The sequence below is a fragment of the Xiphophorus couchianus genome, chromosome 14 (genome assembly GCF_001444195.1).
Source record: "Xiphophorus couchianus chromosome 14, X_couchianus-1.0, whole genome shotgun sequence".
NCBI classification, from domain to species: domain Eukaryota; kingdom Metazoa; phylum Chordata; class Actinopteri; order Cyprinodontiformes; family Poeciliidae; genus Xiphophorus; species Xiphophorus couchianus.
This window is the reverse complement of record NC_040241.1, coordinates 19,647,738-19,668,080: the sequence shown is the minus strand read 5'-3', so window position 1 is coordinate 19,668,080 and position 20,343 is coordinate 19,647,738. Positions and strand designations below refer to the sequence as shown.

The 20,343-nt window shown below is 36.8% G+C and overlaps 1 protein-coding gene across 2 annotated transcripts; it reads right to left on the bottom strand.

Annotated features, from left to right (window-relative positions):
* Positions 1 to 1,918: 1,918 nt before the first annotated feature.
* On the bottom strand, positions 1,919 to 20,258 carry chrnb1l (cholinergic receptor, nicotinic, beta 1 (muscle) like). Of its 2 annotated transcripts, none has more exons than XM_028037368.1 (11): positions 20,034 to 20,258; positions 13,660 to 13,793; positions 12,644 to 12,688; positions 11,369 to 11,478; positions 11,127 to 11,235; positions 10,780 to 10,927; positions 10,503 to 10,688; positions 9,596 to 9,819; positions 8,640 to 8,821; positions 4,704 to 4,842; positions 1,919 to 3,432 (listed from the first exon to the last, which is right to left on the bottom strand). In XM_028037368.1, exons 2-11 carry the CDS (start codon positions 13,684 to 13,686, stop codon positions 3,292 to 3,294), a joined length of 1,311 nt encoding a protein of 436 aa, XP_027893169.1. In that variant the 5' UTR covers positions 13,687 to 13,793; positions 20,034 to 20,258; the 3' UTR covers positions 1,919 to 3,291. The 2 variants fall into 2 exon arrangements, with proteins under 2 accessions (XP_027893169.1, XP_027893168.1); XM_028037367.1 differs by lacking the exon at positions 20,034 to 20,258 and adding an exon at positions 16,847 to 16,934.
* Positions 20,259 to 20,343: the final 85 nt, after the last annotated feature.

Below are 20,343 nucleotides of genomic sequence, written 5' to 3'. Positions count from 1 at the left end.
GAGGATCCCAGTCCTTCCAGTGCTGTTACTACTGGAAACCTGATTTATATGACATCCTAATCCAAAGAAAAACTCCCCACACCACCCATTTCCAGTCATCTCTACCCTTTTCCCACTTCTTTAAAGCGTAAACACACATTCATCTTGGTGGTTTCGCCGTCGCACAATGCTCAGAAGGAGCCAAAGAAGAAAAAAACGTCTAAATCAGCCTTGACAGCATTCCTCCAGGGGCTCTGCCTCCTCTTTCTGAGGCCTCCTGTGGGGCTGAGCTGAGCAGTACAGTACAAAGTCAACGGCTGAAGTGCTTTAAGTGGAAGTCACTGAGGCATCAGCGATAAAACACTTTTCTCCTGAAAAGGCTCTGTGGGGTGTGAATGAGGGCGGCGGCGCTTGTCCTCTTCTTGGTCTTGTGGCTTCATTCTTCTGGTCTGCAGGATGGAACGCAAGAAAAACAAGACTCAAAAATAAATGCTAGCAGAAATAAAATGCAACTAACCCCTAAATATATATATATATATATAGATATATACAGTATATACTGTATATATCTATAGCTGATAACTTGTATATACTGTATATATATATATATTGCTGATAACTTGTCTAAATAGATTATTTAGGGTTCTATATCTGTGTTTGTGTGAATTTTGCTGAGCTGCAGTGTTGTTGCCATAACAACCAACAGTTTAAAAAAAATTTTTATGAAGAAAAGTCAGAGTGGTCCAAGAAGTCAATAAATATAGCAACAAAGTGCCTCTATCTTCCTGACCACGCCCCTCCCCCCATCTAATTTCCATTCGTAGCCACGCCCCTCCATTGCTCTTGGCTCCGCCCACTTAGGCATTTTGCAGAATTTGTCAAAAGTCTTATGGTTTCATAGTTTTCACTTACACTGTAGAGGTGATCTATTATTCTTCCCAGAACAGGTTAAAAATATATCTGTGGTCTATTCAAAACATTTTAAATACATTTATTAAACAAAATTCTTTCAGTTCTGCCTGTTTTGAGCTTCTTTCAAAATGAGCTTCTTTAACAACCTCAAGCTGCTGCTGACCACAACCCCATCTCAACGTTTACACTCACACATGAAAATGGCTGCAAACAGATATGCAATTGTAGAACCGTACATCTTTGAAAAGCAGAATTGGAGACTCCTGCACAACCAGCAAGAAAACAGTAAGTGGTGTCTGGATGGTAAGTCAACAACAAACCGCTTGTCTTTTCCAGCAGCCAATCCAAATGTGCTCGAGTTCAGCTGGGGTTGCTAGGAAACGGGCTTGGCTCGTGGAATATGACTTAATTTGGAGGTTTTTGAAACGACTCGTTTTCCAGAAACCAAAAAACATTAATTTATTGACAAAAACAGCTGGGAGGGCAGAGCTTGGGCCTTTTCAAACCAGTAAAGACACAAATAGAAAATAGAAACATGCAAAATGTGACATTTTCATAATAGGGCCCCTTTATGTTTTTGTGTGTATTAGGGTTTCTTAAAATGGGGATCAGGGCCCCAGGGGGGGTCGTGGGACACCAAGTGAGGGGTCGCAAAATGCTTTAGTGATGTCACACCTGAGGTTTATACAGGGACAAAATTTAACAAATAAATATATCACGAAATAAATAAATGTACCATTAAATAATGTACAGTAATACACATTTTAATCATTTTTATACAATAAATTCATTTTAAAACGCTCTATAAATGTATTTGTAAATAAATAGATAATTTTATGTATTTTTACAGGGTTGCCAGTTTATGACACTGTTATTTTGGGAGTGACAGGCTGAAATGTTTGGGAATCCCTGATATACATCATAATGTTTTTAAAATTCATGATTTTAACTGAATTCATGGTTGTATCTCATAAAGATCATTTTCATTTCCATGACCAAGTTTAACAAATGAAAGAGGAAAAAGAAATGAGTGATGAAGTTTTATTTACATAACCAAACTTAGTTGTGCCACTACAAACATTTTAGTCTTAATAATCCAGTTTCAGTTAATATCGTAAAAATTTAAATGCAGATTTATCCAACGTGGAAGAGGAGAATTACTGACTGAAAGTTTTAGTTTGGAGTTCTAACCAATGTGTCTGTAATTCATGATAGTAGGAAAACATCACATATAACAAAAAACTGGAGGCTAATCTAAAGCACAAACACTCTGACCAAACAGATATATTTATGCTCCCCTTCTGACCAGCATTGTTACTCTGATGTGCTCAGGTTTGTTCAAATGCATGTTTACCCTGAATAACCAGCTTTAAATTAACAATTGGTTGGTTGTGTGAGGCTCACTGTTTTCCACATAAACGTTTTTTCTTTTAACTCCACTACATTAATGTAGTTGTCAAACTGTTATTTTATCCATTACATGACTCAACCTGCGTAAATTTGTCCTAAAAAGCTACTTTAAGCTAATGCTACACATGCTGTGGATGGAAGGGAAGTTAAAATTCGGATTATGCTATAGATCCTGCCTAATGCTATCGCTTTCATTTTGCTCAGACACAGAAGGGGAAAAAAAGCAGCAACTAAATGTTGCTACTCTGTGTTGCTAATTATGGTAGCAACACAGAATAGCAACATTGGGCTGATTTACCATGATCTGTGAATGTCAGTGGATGTTTTGTACTAACAGTAAAATGGTTTCTATTTTAAAATATGTACACTTTTGAGAGCCAGTAATAAGAAATGTTCTCATGTTGGAGATTTTAACTTGTAGATTTCTTCAGAGTTTCTTCCAGACTGTAATTTGGTATCTCAAACAAAAATAAAGGGACAGGAAAGTAAATCCCTTTAAGGATTTTAACAAATAAAACTGCAGTTTTCAGTTGGATTTGACTGAAAATCCAATAAAAACACTAAATAACTATTACTATTATTATTATAATAATAATAGTAAAATCCCTGCTTCAGAATGTGGCTTTCTTAAACACAACAACAGAAGTGCAGCAATAAAACATGAAACAGCATTAAAGAGGTTCCCATGGCTGCTGCAGCCTTGATTAAAATATATACACTGCCCTCTACTGGATAAAAATATAAACTACACCCAGTGAGTTTTAAGTGCAAAATGCACAAAATTCAAGTTTTTGGTGCCATAAAACAGGAGTGAATACATAAATTGTAGAAAAATAACACATTTGATTCAACATTTGGCATCTGTTTACTTTTCAGAGAAAGGCAATTTTACAAAACAAGCTGACCAGAACCAAACAGAACAGTTTGGTCAAGGAAAGTCCGACTTGGGGAGCGTTTGACCTGCACAGCGTGTTTTAACGATGCTGTCCTTTATGGGAACGGGTCGTCCGGTGTGTAATTAAAACTAGCATCCAGGAACACGGCCAGAGTTCCCAGGGTGGTGATGATGACAAACAGCCACAGGAAGAGGCGGTCCACCACCAGGGCGATGAACTGCCAGTCTCCTGTCATCTGGAACACAAACGGTACTTCCTGTTAGCGCTGACTCGGCTCCATTCAGCGCCACAAATCAGAGCTGGTTTGGGCCTAATGGTGGATAAAGTACTCCGCTCTAGTACTTCAGTAAAAGTATTGATACTCATGGTTAAAGCTCGCTCAAATACAAGTAAACCTGGCTCAGTCAAAAGGTTCCTCAGGTTCAAGTACATAAGTAGTTACGTATGAAAATACTCAAAAGTACAAATTGTGTTTTCTAATATCAATACATTTCTGTATATTTTATCTAAGTGCTTTTAGAGAACCCTGGAACTTGCTGACATCTACTAAAAGTCTAACCCCTGTGAAAAACTTCTATGGCAGCATATTAGGGTCATTGTAGGAAGAAAAAAAACTTTCCACCAAAAAAAAACCACTCCAACATTTTTCACTTTTTTAACTCATGGAATGTCCAATTTGTGAGAAAACACTCTGAAATTTTGAGATTAATCTTTGAAATTTTCAAGGAAAAACTTTGAAATGTCTTAGTTCACAAGGTTTTTCTCGAACATTTGAGATTAATTTAAAAATGTGCTTTTTTACAAATTGGACATTTTTTAGGTCAAAAAGTCAAAAACAGTCTTTTGAATTTCTTTTTTAGTTTAAAAGTTGAAACTCTAAATTTCCAAAGAGTTTCAAACGTCAAACATTTTTCAACTTCTGAAACTGAGAAATGTCCAAGTTTTTTCTAGAAATGTTCTGAGATCTATATCAAATTTTCGGAGTTTTTTTTTCTCAGAAATTTTGACTTTAAATCAGAAATAAAAATCTTTTTCTTCCAGAAAAGTTCTGAGATTAATCTTAAAATATCAACGTTTTTTGGTGAAAATTTGTTCTTATTTTTCTGTCTACGATGGCCCTCATATGCTGTTGTACAAACTTAGGCATAAAAATGTAATTAAAAAGTGACAAATATTTTCTTTTTCTATTATTATCATCATTTAAAACATACCAAATCCTATAAGAAGTAAAAAACAAGGAGATTCTCCCCACTAACAGCAACACCGGTAATGAAATGGTGCCATAATTAACATGGAAGCTTACAAACATCAGACATTGAGCTAGCAGCGGACTACAAAGCCATTCTGAGTCAAAAGAACGAGCTTCCTAGAAATGTAGTGCAGTCGAAAGTTAAAAGTTCCCCAAAATCAATAATCAAAAAAGATACTAAAAAAATGTACTTAACTACAGTACTAAAGTAAATGTATTTCTTTACAATCCGCCACTCGTACGGCCCAAACACTCACCGAGTCGTCCGTGTCCTGCTTCTTCAGCTGCTCGGCTATGTAGGTCACGGCATCGATGGCCGACTTCAGGTTGGGAGGGAGGATCAGGCAGAACCGGTCCGAGTCTGGGAGCTGCTGGAGCTGCACTGTGCTCTCACACCTGAAATAAACGCACAAAGGGAACGAGTGAGAAATGAATTTCTAGCTAACCCAAAATGTGGCTAGCTTAGCTTAGCTACCTTAGCTTACTACATCGTCATCATATTAATTTAATGAATTTTTGGTACCTGAATGAAAAATGGTGGAAATTTTGGCCTCAAAACATGAGTGACAATATAAAAACTAAGATAAAACTTGGCAGTTAGCAGTAACGTACTAACAGTTAGCACACCAGCTAGCATACAGTGTTAAAATTCTATCAGTAACTATGGTTAGTTTTTTGTATTGTATCAATTAAATGAACATTATTAAGATTTTGATAACAAAACATCTGACTGTACATACAAATTGATGCATCCAAACGGTACTTAGCATGTAAGATTAGCATACCAGCTTAGCATACGAGCTAAACGTAATCCATTAAAATCCTGTCACAATTAGCAGATTTAACGTGATGACTTTCTGTGTTGTTTCAGTTAAATAAACATTTAAGTTAGAATTCAGACCACAACAAAATCAAAACTGATAAATTCAGAGAAATCCTAGGATAAAAATTTTGCATATTAGCTTAAAACTAGAAAATTCCTGAAGAAATTTAACTGGGGCCTGCCAAAGTGTGCTGGTTGGTTTAGACACAGAGTTCTGATGCTAAAAATTAGCATGAAACCCTGCTTATAAAATATATTATATATATAAAATATTAAAATATAATACAAGAAAGCACAGAGTAATTCAAACTACAGTTACAGAGAGCAACAGAAAAATGGGGGCGGGGCTGACAGTTACTGGTTGCCACGGCAACCACCAACTGCCAAGGGCGGAGTAACAGTAACTCACGTAGCAACAAAAGTCAGGAGAAAATACCTTTTTGACTCTACAAAATGAATTTAAAGAATAAGTAAAGCAGTTTTGACAAACTTTACAGGTTATAATATTGTTAAAACAAAACTCGTTTTTTAAAAGCGTGTGAGCTAAAGGCTCGCTTGTAATTTCTAAACATTAGGGTGAGCGTTTTACGCTTTTAGCTTTGTCTCAAACCCAGGTAATCACAATGTTCAGCTCTCCAGCAATCTGCGGTATTGAATGTGGCCGGTATGCATCACGCACAGCAATATTAACTGTTCCTTTTCACTAATCTACAAACACACACATCACCCTTCAATCAGCTGCTTCATTCATGTGTTGTCGCACCGTCTCTGTGTGTCTGGCTCGTCTGAGCCCTCCCTCCTGCTGGTGCCACACTTTACCACCACGCACGCCGTGTAACTGTACACTACATACACAGACTGTATAATAAATGGCCTCACTGTGACAGGTGTGCGCACACTTATACAACCGGAATGCATTCAAAGAAATAAAAGTGTTCCAGGAATCGATTGATGAAGGACCAGGAAAGCTAATTGTGTATCCAGAACAGTAATTTGATGATAACAAATTTGCTGGTCATTTTGAGATCATTTTCAAGTAATATATTGACAATAGTTCAGGTTCGCCCACTCAAAGACCAGTAAATTTTAATTTTGTACCGAACACTCCACATTGACACTGGAAGACATTTTAAATGGCCAAAAAAACCCCCAAAACAATCATTTGTATTTATTTATTTCAAGTAGATCTATCACAATAAGTAATAAATCAATTCATCAGATGATAAATTAAAACTAACTAAAAACAATTTCCATTTGCATGATTTATAATTTTTCTCTTTCTACCAAAACCTTGACACCAGAGTCCAGTCTGGTGTTTTGGTCTCAACTAGCTCTATTTTGGAGGATAATTAAGTCTTCAGAAACTTCATAATTCATATTATTTGTCGTTTATCTATTTGGATATTCCAATGTTAAACGTTCATTAGAATTTAAAGTTATGTTCTTGCATTATTATGCCATTACCTCCATATTACTTGAAAGTAGTCTCAAAACAACACTATTATCGTTTATCGCAATAACTTCTGGGACAATTTATTGTCAACCATCTGGACATGAGAAAAACACTTTTTTCCCCCCAGTTTCTACCAAATTAAAACTCACAAACAGGTAAAATTAACCAAAATACCTTCAATCTGATTGCCTTGCAAGCTAAACAGCAGAAGTAAAATGCAGACATGTCGATGAAAGCTCTTTGTTTCTACTCCATTGAACATCAGGCCTCTTGTGGCCCGATCACTCAACAATGGCGGCCATCTCTCCCTTTCTGTTCTTTCGCCACCCTCCACCTCCTTTCAGTGGGATTACCCCCTAATGCCCAACCTAAATAGAGGCTTAGTCGCTGGCGACTGTCAATGGAAGTGCGGGGCTTAGCTGAGGCTGAATCTGATGCCTCTGGAACGGGCCGGGAGATGCCGAGGAACCGGGCCTGGTTCATGAGAGCGCCCAAATGCTTCTGATGCCAGAGTCAAGTGGCAAGTTTCAGGATTTTTTTTCTTTCAACATTAGCCACAGTGAAGTCAGCTGTAACTTTATATCTTTAAAATAAACATGTACAAATGAAATAATTAATTTTTTTATTACATTTCAAACAAATCCCAAAAAGTAGGCTGAGTTACAAATTCTGAAATTTTAAAGGTCAGGATGGGTCTGTCAATTATATAAAACATGCTTCTTACATTTTTTTTTTTACATGAAATCATTTGTAGATAATGAGATTTCAGTCGGGTTATTTCAGACTATTTTCTGTTTTAGGACATCTTGTCGCTTTAAATCCTAATAAGCTGCTGCTGGCTCCCAAATCAACGTTTACACTTGCATGTGAAAAAGGCTACAAAAAGATGTGCAATTATACAATCATACATCTTTGAAAAGCAGAAGTGGAGCTTCCTGCACACCCAACAAGAATGCAGCAAGTGGTTTCTGGATGGTAAGTCAACAACAAAGCACTTGCCTTTTCCAGCAGTCATTGTACAGCGCATACAGCGGTAAATAGCATAAATAAAATGAATAATGGAGGTGAAGATGCAAAGAAGGATTCATCATAAAATCAAAAAAATGATGGACATCCCTGACCATCCTCTTCATGAGACTGTCTTGGGAAAACAGAGTATTTTCAGTCACAGGCGTCTTCAGATTCACTGTAATATAAACTGCTACAGGAGATGTTTCCTGCCAAAAGCCATCACTGTCGACGATAATTCTGACAAGAATTGAATTAATGAGTTACAGTACAACATCATTTCAATTTCCTTTTCCTCGGCTGGGTTGCTAGGTAACGGCAAAGTGCTTTTTGAATGTGACTGTCACAATAAGCAATAAATCAATGGCATAATTAATTAAAACACACTTGATAATTTCCTTTCTGATATTTTTTGAAGGGCAATTTTGTTGAGATATTCTATTCTATTTTATTTATGCTTTTATTTGCAAGTGGTTTTTATTTCCGTTTTAATTGTTTTTGTTGTTGTGTTTTATTTTGAATAATTAACAAATCTTCTAGTTAGAGTGTGAAATGTTCTGTACGAAATTAAAGTTTGTTTTTAACAGTGCTAGCTTGCATTATTGTTCCATTATCAATATATTACTTGAAAATGGTCTCAAAACAACAATAGTATCATTTATTGCAATAATTACCTTCCGGCAGAATATTCCATTGTGAAAGGCGTAATAGTGACTTAACAATCGGGGGGATTTTGAAACAGCTCACTTTCCAGACACCAAAAAACATTATTTATTGCCAAAAAGGTTTTATTTTCGTAAGCAGTAGAGACCTAAAAAGAAGTATAAAAATTCCAAAATATGAATTTTATATAAAAGGTCTCCTTCAATCTAAGAATTTGCTTTTTCTTTGACCTAAGCATAACCTTACCTCCCTCTCCATGGTAAGACAAGATCAGGGTTGATCTTGCGGAATAAGTACTCTCCTCCAGGTTGGCGTCCACTGAAAGCACGGAACGACGTGTCGTCCTTCTCAGAGTCCTTCTCCAGTAAAGGTTCTTCTGGGTTTGGTCTCATCATGCCAATGTATCTGGGCAGGATGTGAATGAACACCTGCAAATTTAGGTTTAACAGTAAAGTGAAGCTGTCAAATGGGATTTTTAAAGTGGTTAGACCCTTTACACGTAACATTACACTTTTCAGAAAGTGTGGCATCCGCCATGATGCATTAGATTTGTAGCCTACAGTTGATAGCCTAGCATCACTTTTATTCAGTCGATTTCACTGTAAAATGGTCATAGTTGCTACATGATCGGCTGCAAACAGACAAGTATGCAAACTAAACTTATTTTTTTGTGCAACTTTTAATGAGGAAGGAAGACGGTGGCAAAGGCTAGCAGGAAGGACTAGCAGACCTCAGTGTACTTGTGGATTTGAGCCAACACTTTTTTACAAAGTACACAGATTAACGTTCATATGCTTTATAAGCAAGTATGATGCAATCAGATATTTGCATTATTGCACGTGTCTAATATTTAGTAACCATGGAGACAATGCCGCACCACCATGTAGCCCATCATGTATGAACAAAACTGGTTAGCATCTAAACTTTTAAGTCAAACAGTGAAACGGTGTTTATGACAAGTCTAGCTAGCCATTTCCAACTTTTGTAACCACTGCCGTCTATTAGCCCCAACTATGTGTGCTACTTTTAACAGACAAACTAGCTCAACTTGAACAAGCAGAAACTATAACTATATTGGAAAAAACAACTTGGAAAAACAATCATGTTCAATACTCCTGTTCCTAATTTACGATGTCCATCATGGCACGTCAACGTGATTAAGTGACGTAGTTGCAAAGTGTCAATAGAAAGGCGATTCTTACCTTCCTAACCCAGTTTGGCATGATGTGGGTGCTGGGCGTTCGGTGGTGCAGGTTGAGTACGACGACGCTCAGGATGACGGAGAAGGTGACCAGGATCATGGTGAACATGACATATTTGACGATAATAGGGATGCCGAGTGAAGTTTCAGGGACTCTGTCGGCCAGCAGCAACATAAAGACAGTGAGAGTGATCAGGACAGAAATGGAGAGAGTCATCTTCTCCCCTGGAAACAGAAGAGTAAAAAAACAAGTTAGGATTTATACACAAGCTCCCTATTAGAGCAAGAATAAATAGCTCCAAACGGTGTTCATATTTGCTTTAAAAGAGAGCAATTCTGATTTTAAAGATTTTGCCCATTTTTTATTTTTCCAAACCTAGTAATGGAGTCATCATCTTTCGCTAAAAGTCCAATGACCTCCTCACAATCTGAGAGCCTCCAACTGGTCAAATATTCATCGGCTCAGACAGAGTGTCTGCACCATGTAGCATGTGTCGTTTATGGCAAAGTAGTTTAAATCATGTGGAGTAAATTCAAGAAAAGTTGGCGAATTTTTATCAAATTAAGGAGGTTTGGGTCGTTCTTTGAGCTAGCCATTTCCAACATTTGTAATCACAGCGGTCCATAAAACCCAAGTTACGATGGGACATAAGGGACACTGTTGATAAAAAAAGAGGAGTAGATTTCTGAAAGAGATTTGAGTTTTGAAAGTCAGAAAAGTTTTGACTTTTGAGACTTTTTTCTAGCAAATCTTTCACTTTTCAAACTCAGACATTTCAATGTTTTTTGTAGAAAATTTCTGACAATCTCAAAATGTCTGTTTTTTTCTAGATGTTTTGCGAAAGGTCAAGAGCAGCTTATGATGATCCCACATAAAGCATCAGTTTCTGTATTAATTTCATGCTGACCTGCTCCAGGAGGCAGGTAGAAGACGAATATAGCCAACACACTGGTGAGGATGCAGGGCACGATGATGTTGATGATGTAGAAGAGAGGCTTCCTCTCTATGATGAGGTAGAAGGTGATGTCCTCGTACAGATCATCTCCAACGTTCTTCCTGCTTGGTTTGTGACGTATGGCCCATTCTCCATTCTCTGTGGCGGAGGAAAAGACACGCCAACATGTCAAAGAAATTAATAAGTACCAGAATAAATGGGTTTAGATAAATGTCTGTTTGGAACAAACCTGTGAAAGCATTTTTATCAATTACGATCTCATGGATTTCTGTCCCGTTCTCATCAAGGTAGACCTGCAGGTCGACCTCTGAAGCGTCGTAGGTGTACGAGCGGAAAACCATGCTGCAGTTTTGCCAATCAAATGGGAAATATGCCACCTACAGATTATATAACAGAACCAAACACAATATACTTTTATTTACCATCAACAAGAAGCTATATTTTTGTCTCAAGCTACTACTAGCTTGTTTACAAGCTTTCAAATTTTTGACACCAAGTTAATGTAGTAAAAAGCCAGAAAATTGGGATTTGATAGACACAAACTATTCATTTATAGGATCTAGGTTAGTTTTATACCTCAATGGAGCAGGAGCTACGGTAGATGGCAGGTGGCAACCAAGAGACCATACCATTACTGTAAACCAAGACGTTAACGTACAGAGCCACGTCAAACTGCCCGTCGTGACTGTGAGGGGGAATAAAGACAAACGTGAGATCTTTACACACATTTATGCATAAAATCACTCATTTATTTATTGCATCAAACCTGCTGCCTAAGTCATGATGGGTTATTGTGTTGGTGGAGACACGTCACTCACTTGTTTATGAGGTAGATGTCAGGACGCCACACCTTGTTGGGAGGAATCCTCACAACAGCAATGTTGTCGTATTCCTCCGGTTTCCATGACAACCTGTAGTCTGTCCAGTTCTGGGATGGATGCAGGAAAAACAGAAAACAAAAGAAGACCAGATATTTTTTGAGTAACTGACGTCAATGTTGGCTACCCCGAGCAGAGATTAAATCCATTAGTTAAATATATTGAAGTTTTACACTATATTATTAAGTTTTACAAAGTACAATTAAGTTTTACACAGTAAAATGCTGTATTATGCCCATTGTAGAAAGAAAAAATGGGAATAAAATTCCATAAAAAGTATTAGTTGTTTACTAGAAAAAAACTCGGAAATTCCTGAGTCTGAAAAGTCAAAACTTTTCAACTTTAGAAACTCTGAAAATTTCCAAAAGTTTAACATTTTTGACTTTTGAAATCTCCAATGGAAATTTACAAGTTTTTTTTTTAAAGAAAATTTCTAAGCTTAATCTTAAAATTTCTAGAACCTTTTCCACTTTCAATTTCAGAAATGTCCTTGTTTTTTCTAAAAATGTTCTGAGATTGATCTCAACATTTCTGAATTTTTTGGCGGGAAATTTACTCCCTTGTTTCTTCTATCTACAACGACCCTACAACCATTAAAGGGATCCACAACTAGTTGTAATAATAAACTTTGATAAATATTCTCTTCAGATGTGAAAACAATACAGGAAAATACCATAGGTTAAGTTTTCTATTAAATTTAAAGAAAATATTGCTGCAAAGACATCATGTTGGATAGATGATGTATGCTACATGCTAATGCTAGCTCCGTTCACTCTGAACAGTCATTTTTGTGCTTTGTTTCGTGTTACAAAGATTTAAAGATGATTCATTGACACTTTGAACATCGATTCATTACCCACTGATTAGTTTAGATTCCATGTTAGCTCCTGCTAATGCTGTTAACTCCTGCTAATGCTGTTAGCTCCTGCTAATGCTGTTAACTATAGCTGATATAGTAAACAGTAGCTCAAAAGTCAATCACATTTGTTTGGTTCAATAAATATTTTCTGTATATATAAAAGGCAAGCTCTGTAAGCAATAAATATAATAAAGATTTTTGAAGTAATTATGAGTTTTTATGTATGATAAACAACAACATTTAGGTTGATGCATAAATTACAACATATTTAGACCAGCATGTTCATCTAGTGGTGGATCCCTTTTGGGAGTCAGAAAGTGGGTTGGTGTTATAGAAAAGTGTTTTTATGTCCATACCAGATTCATGAACACATTTGTTGTCATCTCGCTGTTCTTTTCATTCTGTAGCAGGACAGAAAGGAAAACGTTCATGTTCGTTAATGTATGCTGTTGACATCTAGATGTACTTTGTCACAATATGTTGTTTTGGATAATCTTGAAAATACACTGTCTAGTCATACTTTTGCACATTTATTTAGCAGGAAAAAACTGTACTTCTTTAAAAAAATTTTTTTACATGACACCATATGTATCTACATTATTGGTTTCCCTGCTTCTAACAGGCTGTACGACGCCTCTGTGCCTGTAGGACAGAACTTTGTGTTCTTTGGTAATATTTATAAAGCTTGTAGCCTTCAGAGTGAGATTATTTATCCTCCTTTTTCTATTTAGAAGACTGTCAGTTACCTTTACAGTCCTGAGAGCCATTTTTTCCATCTATCTAGCTAAATCAAATTTGTTTAGCGCCACAAAAGCTACATGCAATTTTTTTAAATTATTTTTACAATATCTACTACAAGACATTTATTTAGCTTTTTAAATTAAAGAACAACACTGTCCTCTTTGTTTTTAAGTTTTAGAATAATGAAAATGGCTTCGTATTCTCTCAAGTTTAACATTCTAAAAATTTTACTTGGTCTAGTTTGTAGTACAAATATCTTTGTTCACACAATAAGACAAAGCTAACTTATAGAAGCTTGTTTAACATCAATAATTCCTTAGTATTGATGAAAAGTACTAGTTTCACTGGCAGATTGTTTCATTTACAACACAGAAATAAACAAAGTAAAATAATCTGTCCGGAAAAATACTACTTTTTATCAATATTAACAAATTATTTACTCAAAAAAAAACTTCTATTTGCACTCAAACCTACAACCAAAAGGTAAGATTTTGTTTTTGTTTAGTTTTTAGTGTAATTGCCAATTCTGAAATTAACTCAATAAGTGTTTACAATGGAGTCCCACCTCTCCTGCATACACATCTTAATCATTAATAAGTGAGGGTTTCTATTAGTTTTGCTGGATATTTACCAAGCCGATGAGCTGGGACAGAGTCATCCCCACGCGCACCGTCACCCTCTCCTTCCAGTGGCGAGCCGGCCTGACCTTCACGTTGTAGTCCTGGAACAACTTCTCATGGAGTCTTCGCTCCGTCTCTGAGGCGCCTGGAGGACCAAATATTCACTGTGACGAATAGTGCAGGAAAGAAATGTGAAACGGCTTAAAGCGAGTGACAGGATGGTTGGACAAAGTGTGCTTGAACTCCCAGCGTAAGCCTCTGAAAGGCAGCGTGTTTGATCTCTGGATCGATAAGTCACACCTGCTGCGGTTTGGTGTTGTGTTCAATTCCCACTAAGATTACAGGCTAAAAATATCATCTGACTCTATCTACAGGATGCACGGGTGATCTGTTATTTAATGTAGAGGTCACCGACCTCATGGCCGCTCGGTGGCAAAGAGAGAGCGTCTCATAGTAGGCGGTGAGTAAACTCGCAAAAAAATAAAAAATAAAAATGTGGTGATGAGGACTGTTGCTTCCTGGGAGACTCTCAGTAAAAGATGACTCTAAAGTACTTTTGTCTAGTTTCTACACTAGAAATAAGACAAAAGTTACTTACAAGTAACTTTCAGCAAGAAATAGGAGCTTGTTTTAAGTCCTAAATTCTTGAATATTGATGAAAAAGTATTAGTTCCATTGGCAGATTATTTTACTTAATGGAACAAGTGCTTTTTAAGAAATCAATATTAAGGAATTATTTATTTAAAACAAATTCCTATATCTTTCTAAAAAGTTATTTATAAGTTAGTTTTGACTTATTTCAAGAGTACTAAGATATTTGCACTAGAAATTAGGCAAAAATACTTGGTAAAATGTTGTCTTTGCACTGAATATATATCGCCATAGAAACGTGATAGATCATACAAGTGATATATTAATAATATTCAATATGTAGAATATTCACTGAATTCTGACCCAGAGGAAAGGCCTACGCTGCTCAACCTCTCACAGCCAGCTAGGCAAGGTTGGTGGACTCAACCAACTCACTCACTCTTTGGTTACCTAGCAACTCACTCACTCTTTGGTCACCTAGCAACAACCTGCTGAGCAACTGCCACAAAGCTCCACCATTGTGCCTCATAAGTGCTTAAAAATAAGAAACAACAAAAACTGTGAATAAAACAGGGAAGACCATAGTACCAGTTTGACAGCATTTCAGATATTTAAAATAAATAAATAATAATTAATTATCAATAGACAATTATGGATATCGACTGATATGAAACACTTATATCGTGATAAGTTTTTCAGGCATATCATCCAGCCATACCCTAAAGATATGATGGGATGGATTTGGTGAACATCCTTGGCGGAAAATAATGTTTAACTCAACATTCAAAGCCTTGTAACATTGACAAAACAGAGTGATCTAAAACAAAACCTGTCTTAACAACCACAAGGGTTCAATTACTGTATTTCAATAAAATAATGAGTCCACAAGTCTCAAGTCCAAAATTCAACATAATCTGCAGTTGAAAATCTTCTAAATTTCCTTCAGATGCGTCTATTTTTCACAAAGTTTTCATCTTAACCTCCGTTAGAAAAGAAAAAAAATTTTTTTTCATATAACTTAAATAAATGAAATGTGTTCAAAAGCTGTTTAAATTTTTATTTTAAAAATGTGATTTTAATCTGATGATCAAGCCTGATCTGAACACATATCCTGACTTACTCAATATGACTGTAAAAACTTAACAAAAAAAAATTATCGTAAAAAATCTAAATCAGACAGATGAATTAATTCAGGTTTTGATTGCATAAATAGAAAAATCAATCTTCAAAAGTAGCTGCAACCACATTTCAATATTTATTTAAAAATAATTTTTAAAATGTTTTAATTATTCAAGAAACAGAATTTAAGTTTTTCACAAGCTGTCAGACCTAATCATCAAAAGCAGCAGAAATATTCTTATCTTATCTCATCAATGAATCGGTGAAAAATGATATTTAAACTAATTAAAATTATTAATATAAGTAATTAAAATGACGCACAATTTTAGTCAGTTATCAGAAACCTTTAGAACAACAAAACAGCTTTTATGAATCACCAATATTGTTATCCTGGTAACAGCAGGAAATAGGATTATGAGAACTGAACTAGCTTGATAAATATAATAAATAAAATATAATTTTCAGGAGAAACAGTGAGGAACAAACAGGACACACAAAAGGGTCAACGAGTGTCATACAGTGAGCTAATGTGACGGATACGCTGCGAGGAAGATGGATCGAAGGGATTTCTGGGACACCATCTCCAACGGGGACGGAAATATTTTCTGATTAACAAACAATGACGTGTTGATTTTGTTCATTAGATGGTCCTGTGGAAGAAATAGATTACATTTTCTTTTTTTCATAAAAAATACAAACAGAAAATATTGATAAAAAGGTAATAAAAGTAAATATCCTGGGGGTTTTTTCGAGTGTATGTCAGGTTTATTTGTGTCTTTATTTTGTATTTGACGTTGTCAATAAAAAATATCGATGTCGGACTGCACCACAGGCCACCAACCAGAAAAGGGCAACACCTTGTTTTCCTGAGTGTTATTCGGGGTCAAACAGGAATTGGGAGAGAATTACTTTTATTTTATTTAAATAGAATTATTTAATATCTAAATTTGTTTTTAAAAATGGCAAGAATAAAAAAAAGCTGATTTTTTCACTTTAATATCAATACATTATAGTATTATGTACTGCTGCTAAGCAAAAACAATAAGGTTGGATTACAATTATTTTTTATTAGTTTGTTTACACAATCAGCAGAGAAAATATACAGAAAATATGTTGCTATTTTGATTATGTATGTATAAAAATAAAGATACAATAAATGTACACCTTTTTCAGTCCACACTTTGTGTTCTTGCCATTGACAGGAATTTAAACATTGTTCATCTATTTCTGTATTAGTTTTGTCTTGTGTTTTATCCTTCTTTTGCTTTCTAAATGTTTTTTACTTGTGTATGGAAAGGCTAAATCCTTCAATCATTCCTTATTCAGACACATACATGGGCCATGAAAAAACTGAAAAATTAGAAATCAAACAATAAAAATACAAAGCAATAGAAATTGAAGCAGAAAGTGACCGAAACAAATAAATAACAATAATAATAAAGACATGTACATAATAAAATACATGTTAAAAATAGGTAGATTCCCTACCTGTGGAGGTGAAACAAAGAATGCAGCAAATTATGAGAAATGAGTCCATGTTGAAACTCAACCTCATCCGACCCATGATGGCCACCATTACATCCTTGTTAAAGGCTGCAGTCGTTTTGACTCCTCGGTACCGAACCCCTGAATCCAGACTACGTCCTCCAGCGGGACACTCTGTCCGTCCGGCGCGCGTCTCTCCCGCCCCTTTGGATCTTTGTGGCTCCACTGGTCAAACCACGGCCTGATTGGGCACCCCATGCTGGGAGTCACGAAAGGGTGGAATGTGTTTGTACTGGGAGGCCTGCGGCGTGGACACCTGTTGGTGCTCACCAATCTGAGGTTAGGGGATGGGTGGGTGGAGGAAGAAGAGAAGGAGGAGGAAGAGTAGGGGATGGGATTATGACAGTGGAGATATTTTCAGGGCAGAATGAGTTGTGACGGGTTTTTTTCTTGGAACAGGTGGAGGATTGATAATCTATTGAAGATGAAGAAAATTACTGCAGGCATCTGTAGTTAACTGGACTTCTTTCCCATCCTGTAACTCAGAAGTGTTCAAAGTAAAGCTCTGGGCCATTTGTGGCCCTTACAACAATTCTGTATGCCCTTCATCCTCAACAGTACAAATTTGGCCCTCTTCTATAGGCATTTGATACAGATTGATACCCTTTTGCCAATTTTAGGGTGAGATTTTCACAGATATTTTAGAAAATGTTAGGATAGGCCTACGGGTGATACAAAACATGTTCATTAAATTGTTCCACAAAATAATTTTCAGGTTTTAGTCTGGTCAGTTCTGCCTAATATGAGCTCCTATCAGAATGAGCCGTTTAGGGCGTCTTGTCACTTTAAATTCAAATAATCTGCTGGTCCCCAACTCAATGTTTACAATCACACTGAAAATGGCTGCAAACTGATGTGCAATTGTACAACAGTACATCTTTGAAACGCAGAAGTAGAGCCTCCTGCACAACCAACAAGGAATGGTTTTCAATGTTTCAACAACAAACCCCTCTTCCTTGCTGCAGCCATTGTACAGCGCATACAGTGGTAAAACCAGTTGACCGACTGGTGAAGCTTCTCTTGACTTGCAAGGTGAGGGGCGTGCCTGCTGTTTTGTGACATTCCAGAGGTTTTTGAAATGGTTCATTTGGTTCACATAATCAACAGCCGGATGTTACTACCTGTGGGAACGACAAAGAAAACAACAAGAAATAGTAGGAGGATGATGGTTTGTTTTTGGTTCCACAAAATCAAACCATCAAACAGTTCAGAGAAAGTTGTGTGGCTGATAGATGATGACCGCAAACACCATGAATGAATTATGAATATATCTCATGTAACTGTTTACATCAGTTGCTGCCATGATTTTTAATGACTTACCATGTGAACAAAGTTATTCAGATTTTTATTTTGTTTCTAATTTAATGGAAACACCTCAACTGCAAATTGTGTTTCTCCAACATTTCCAGAATAGGAACAAAGATTTGTGCACATTTGTAATGGAAACGCAGCTACTGACAGACAGGCTTCACTGCCCTGTGGTGTGATGTAGTGATGACAAATAGACTGGGTGAGCTTTGACCCCAGTCTACCAGTTGACTGAACCACTTCGACTGAGTCTGTTTGACGCCTCTGCAATGCGGTTATACTCATAACTCATTTGTTAGCTTTTGTCAGATATTTTGTTCCATAACTTATGATACGTGCAGAGGACTGAGACATAGATGAACTGGTAAATCAAAAATTCAGACTTTTAACTCACCTCTTTCTTCATCAGGACCAGCTGAACTTGCACTTTATGAAGATGATTCCTGTGATTTAGTGCCTGCTCTTCTGTCATACTTCTGTCATACTTAGTGATACTTAGTGCTATCCAGCTCTTCCTCTCTGTCCTCTCTTGCCTCCTGCGTCATGTTATGCCCTCTCTCTAAAAAAAACCCCTGGCCGTAAATCAAAGCCACAATGAGGGCTGAGAGAAGCAAAATGTCTCAGGTTTGCCCCGTGCATGCCAACGCACCGGGTATAAATACATCAGTCATAGGGGCCCCTGTGTATTTTCATGCATCCGCTAAACAGCTAATTTGCAGTATAATGCAGGGCCAGAGTGTTAACTACGAATGTGAGGAAGGAGATGAGTGCAACTTGACCGGTACGGCAGTGGTAATGCTGTGTAAAGGTACATAGTATTGAAGGGCTATCAGCAGTGTCAACAGGATGAGCTGATGAGGTAGAGTGTAAAGTTTCAGCTTTAAATGCTTCACACACTTCAAATCAAGAATATAGAAATGTCACTGAAGAAGGCATCGCTGACCAGCTACTCATAAAACAATCATCTTGCACACAGTCATGCAAATGTGGATTAAATTCGACTTTTTCACAGCAGTCTGAACGGCTCGATTCCAATATTTTCAACCTCTCAAAAAAATCTGATTTGTGTTACATCTGTATGTGGTACTAAATTGAATACATATCCGGTTATTTTTTAAAGCGTCCGCAAACTGAACGGTGACGTTCCTTTTTATCTGACTTTTGTATAATTGATGTCTGACGTTTATCATAATTCTGCACCAACAGAAACCAGACTTGGTCAATCTGGATGTAAACAACGGCTGAAAATTGTAATTATGAAAATTTAAAAAATGATTAAATAAGTCCGTTTCAGTGAAGCGCATCACATCACAATCCCTCCACTGCTGGTTCTGACTACACATCCAGACTGACTTCCTGTAACCGTTTCAGTCAGAGATCCACCAAAGGTCATTGCCACACCACTGATCACGTGCGTCAAACTACTAAATTTAGATCAGGGAACCGCCATTTTAGGTTCGGACGAACAAGAGCGGTAAGCTGCCTGAACAGCTAATTTTGTTTGCGATCCTCTGATTTAGGTTATTAATATGTACAACAGTTGTTTGACAATCACAAATCAAGATGAAGAACTGTTTTATATGAATCGGAGCTGATAAAGTAACGGTGAGAGCTGCTGGGTGTTGCTCACCAAAGCTTGACAAGAGAACAGGGTTTGCCAAATTGATATTTAATTGCAAAAATAAACCGCAAAGCATTAATAAATCTTTTTTTTTTTTTTTTTACCTACAACTATTGTGGCGCAAGAACTTGGTAAGGTAATCCAAGTTAACTTAGTGCTAGCAAGTGCTAAGTGTTGGCTGTCATAAACAAAATCCCCCACCTTTCAACCAGCGATGCCTTCTTTACGCTCACATTACAACCAAGGTTTAAGTTTCTCCACGCAGTGATTCTGTATTGAAGAAACGAAGCTGCTCTCCTCATCTTCCAAAGTTACACCCTCTTCAAATGTCGCCATTTCTGTTCATGCTTTTCTTGTCCGCACATCCGGGCAACACTGACGTCATCTGCGATCAGCGTCTTCAGTTCTTTCTTTTTTTATTAGCTTCCTTCGTCTTGTATGGTCGTGTGACAATTCCGTTATCTCACATTGGTGAATAACTTTACTATCGATCCATACACAGTGGGATCCA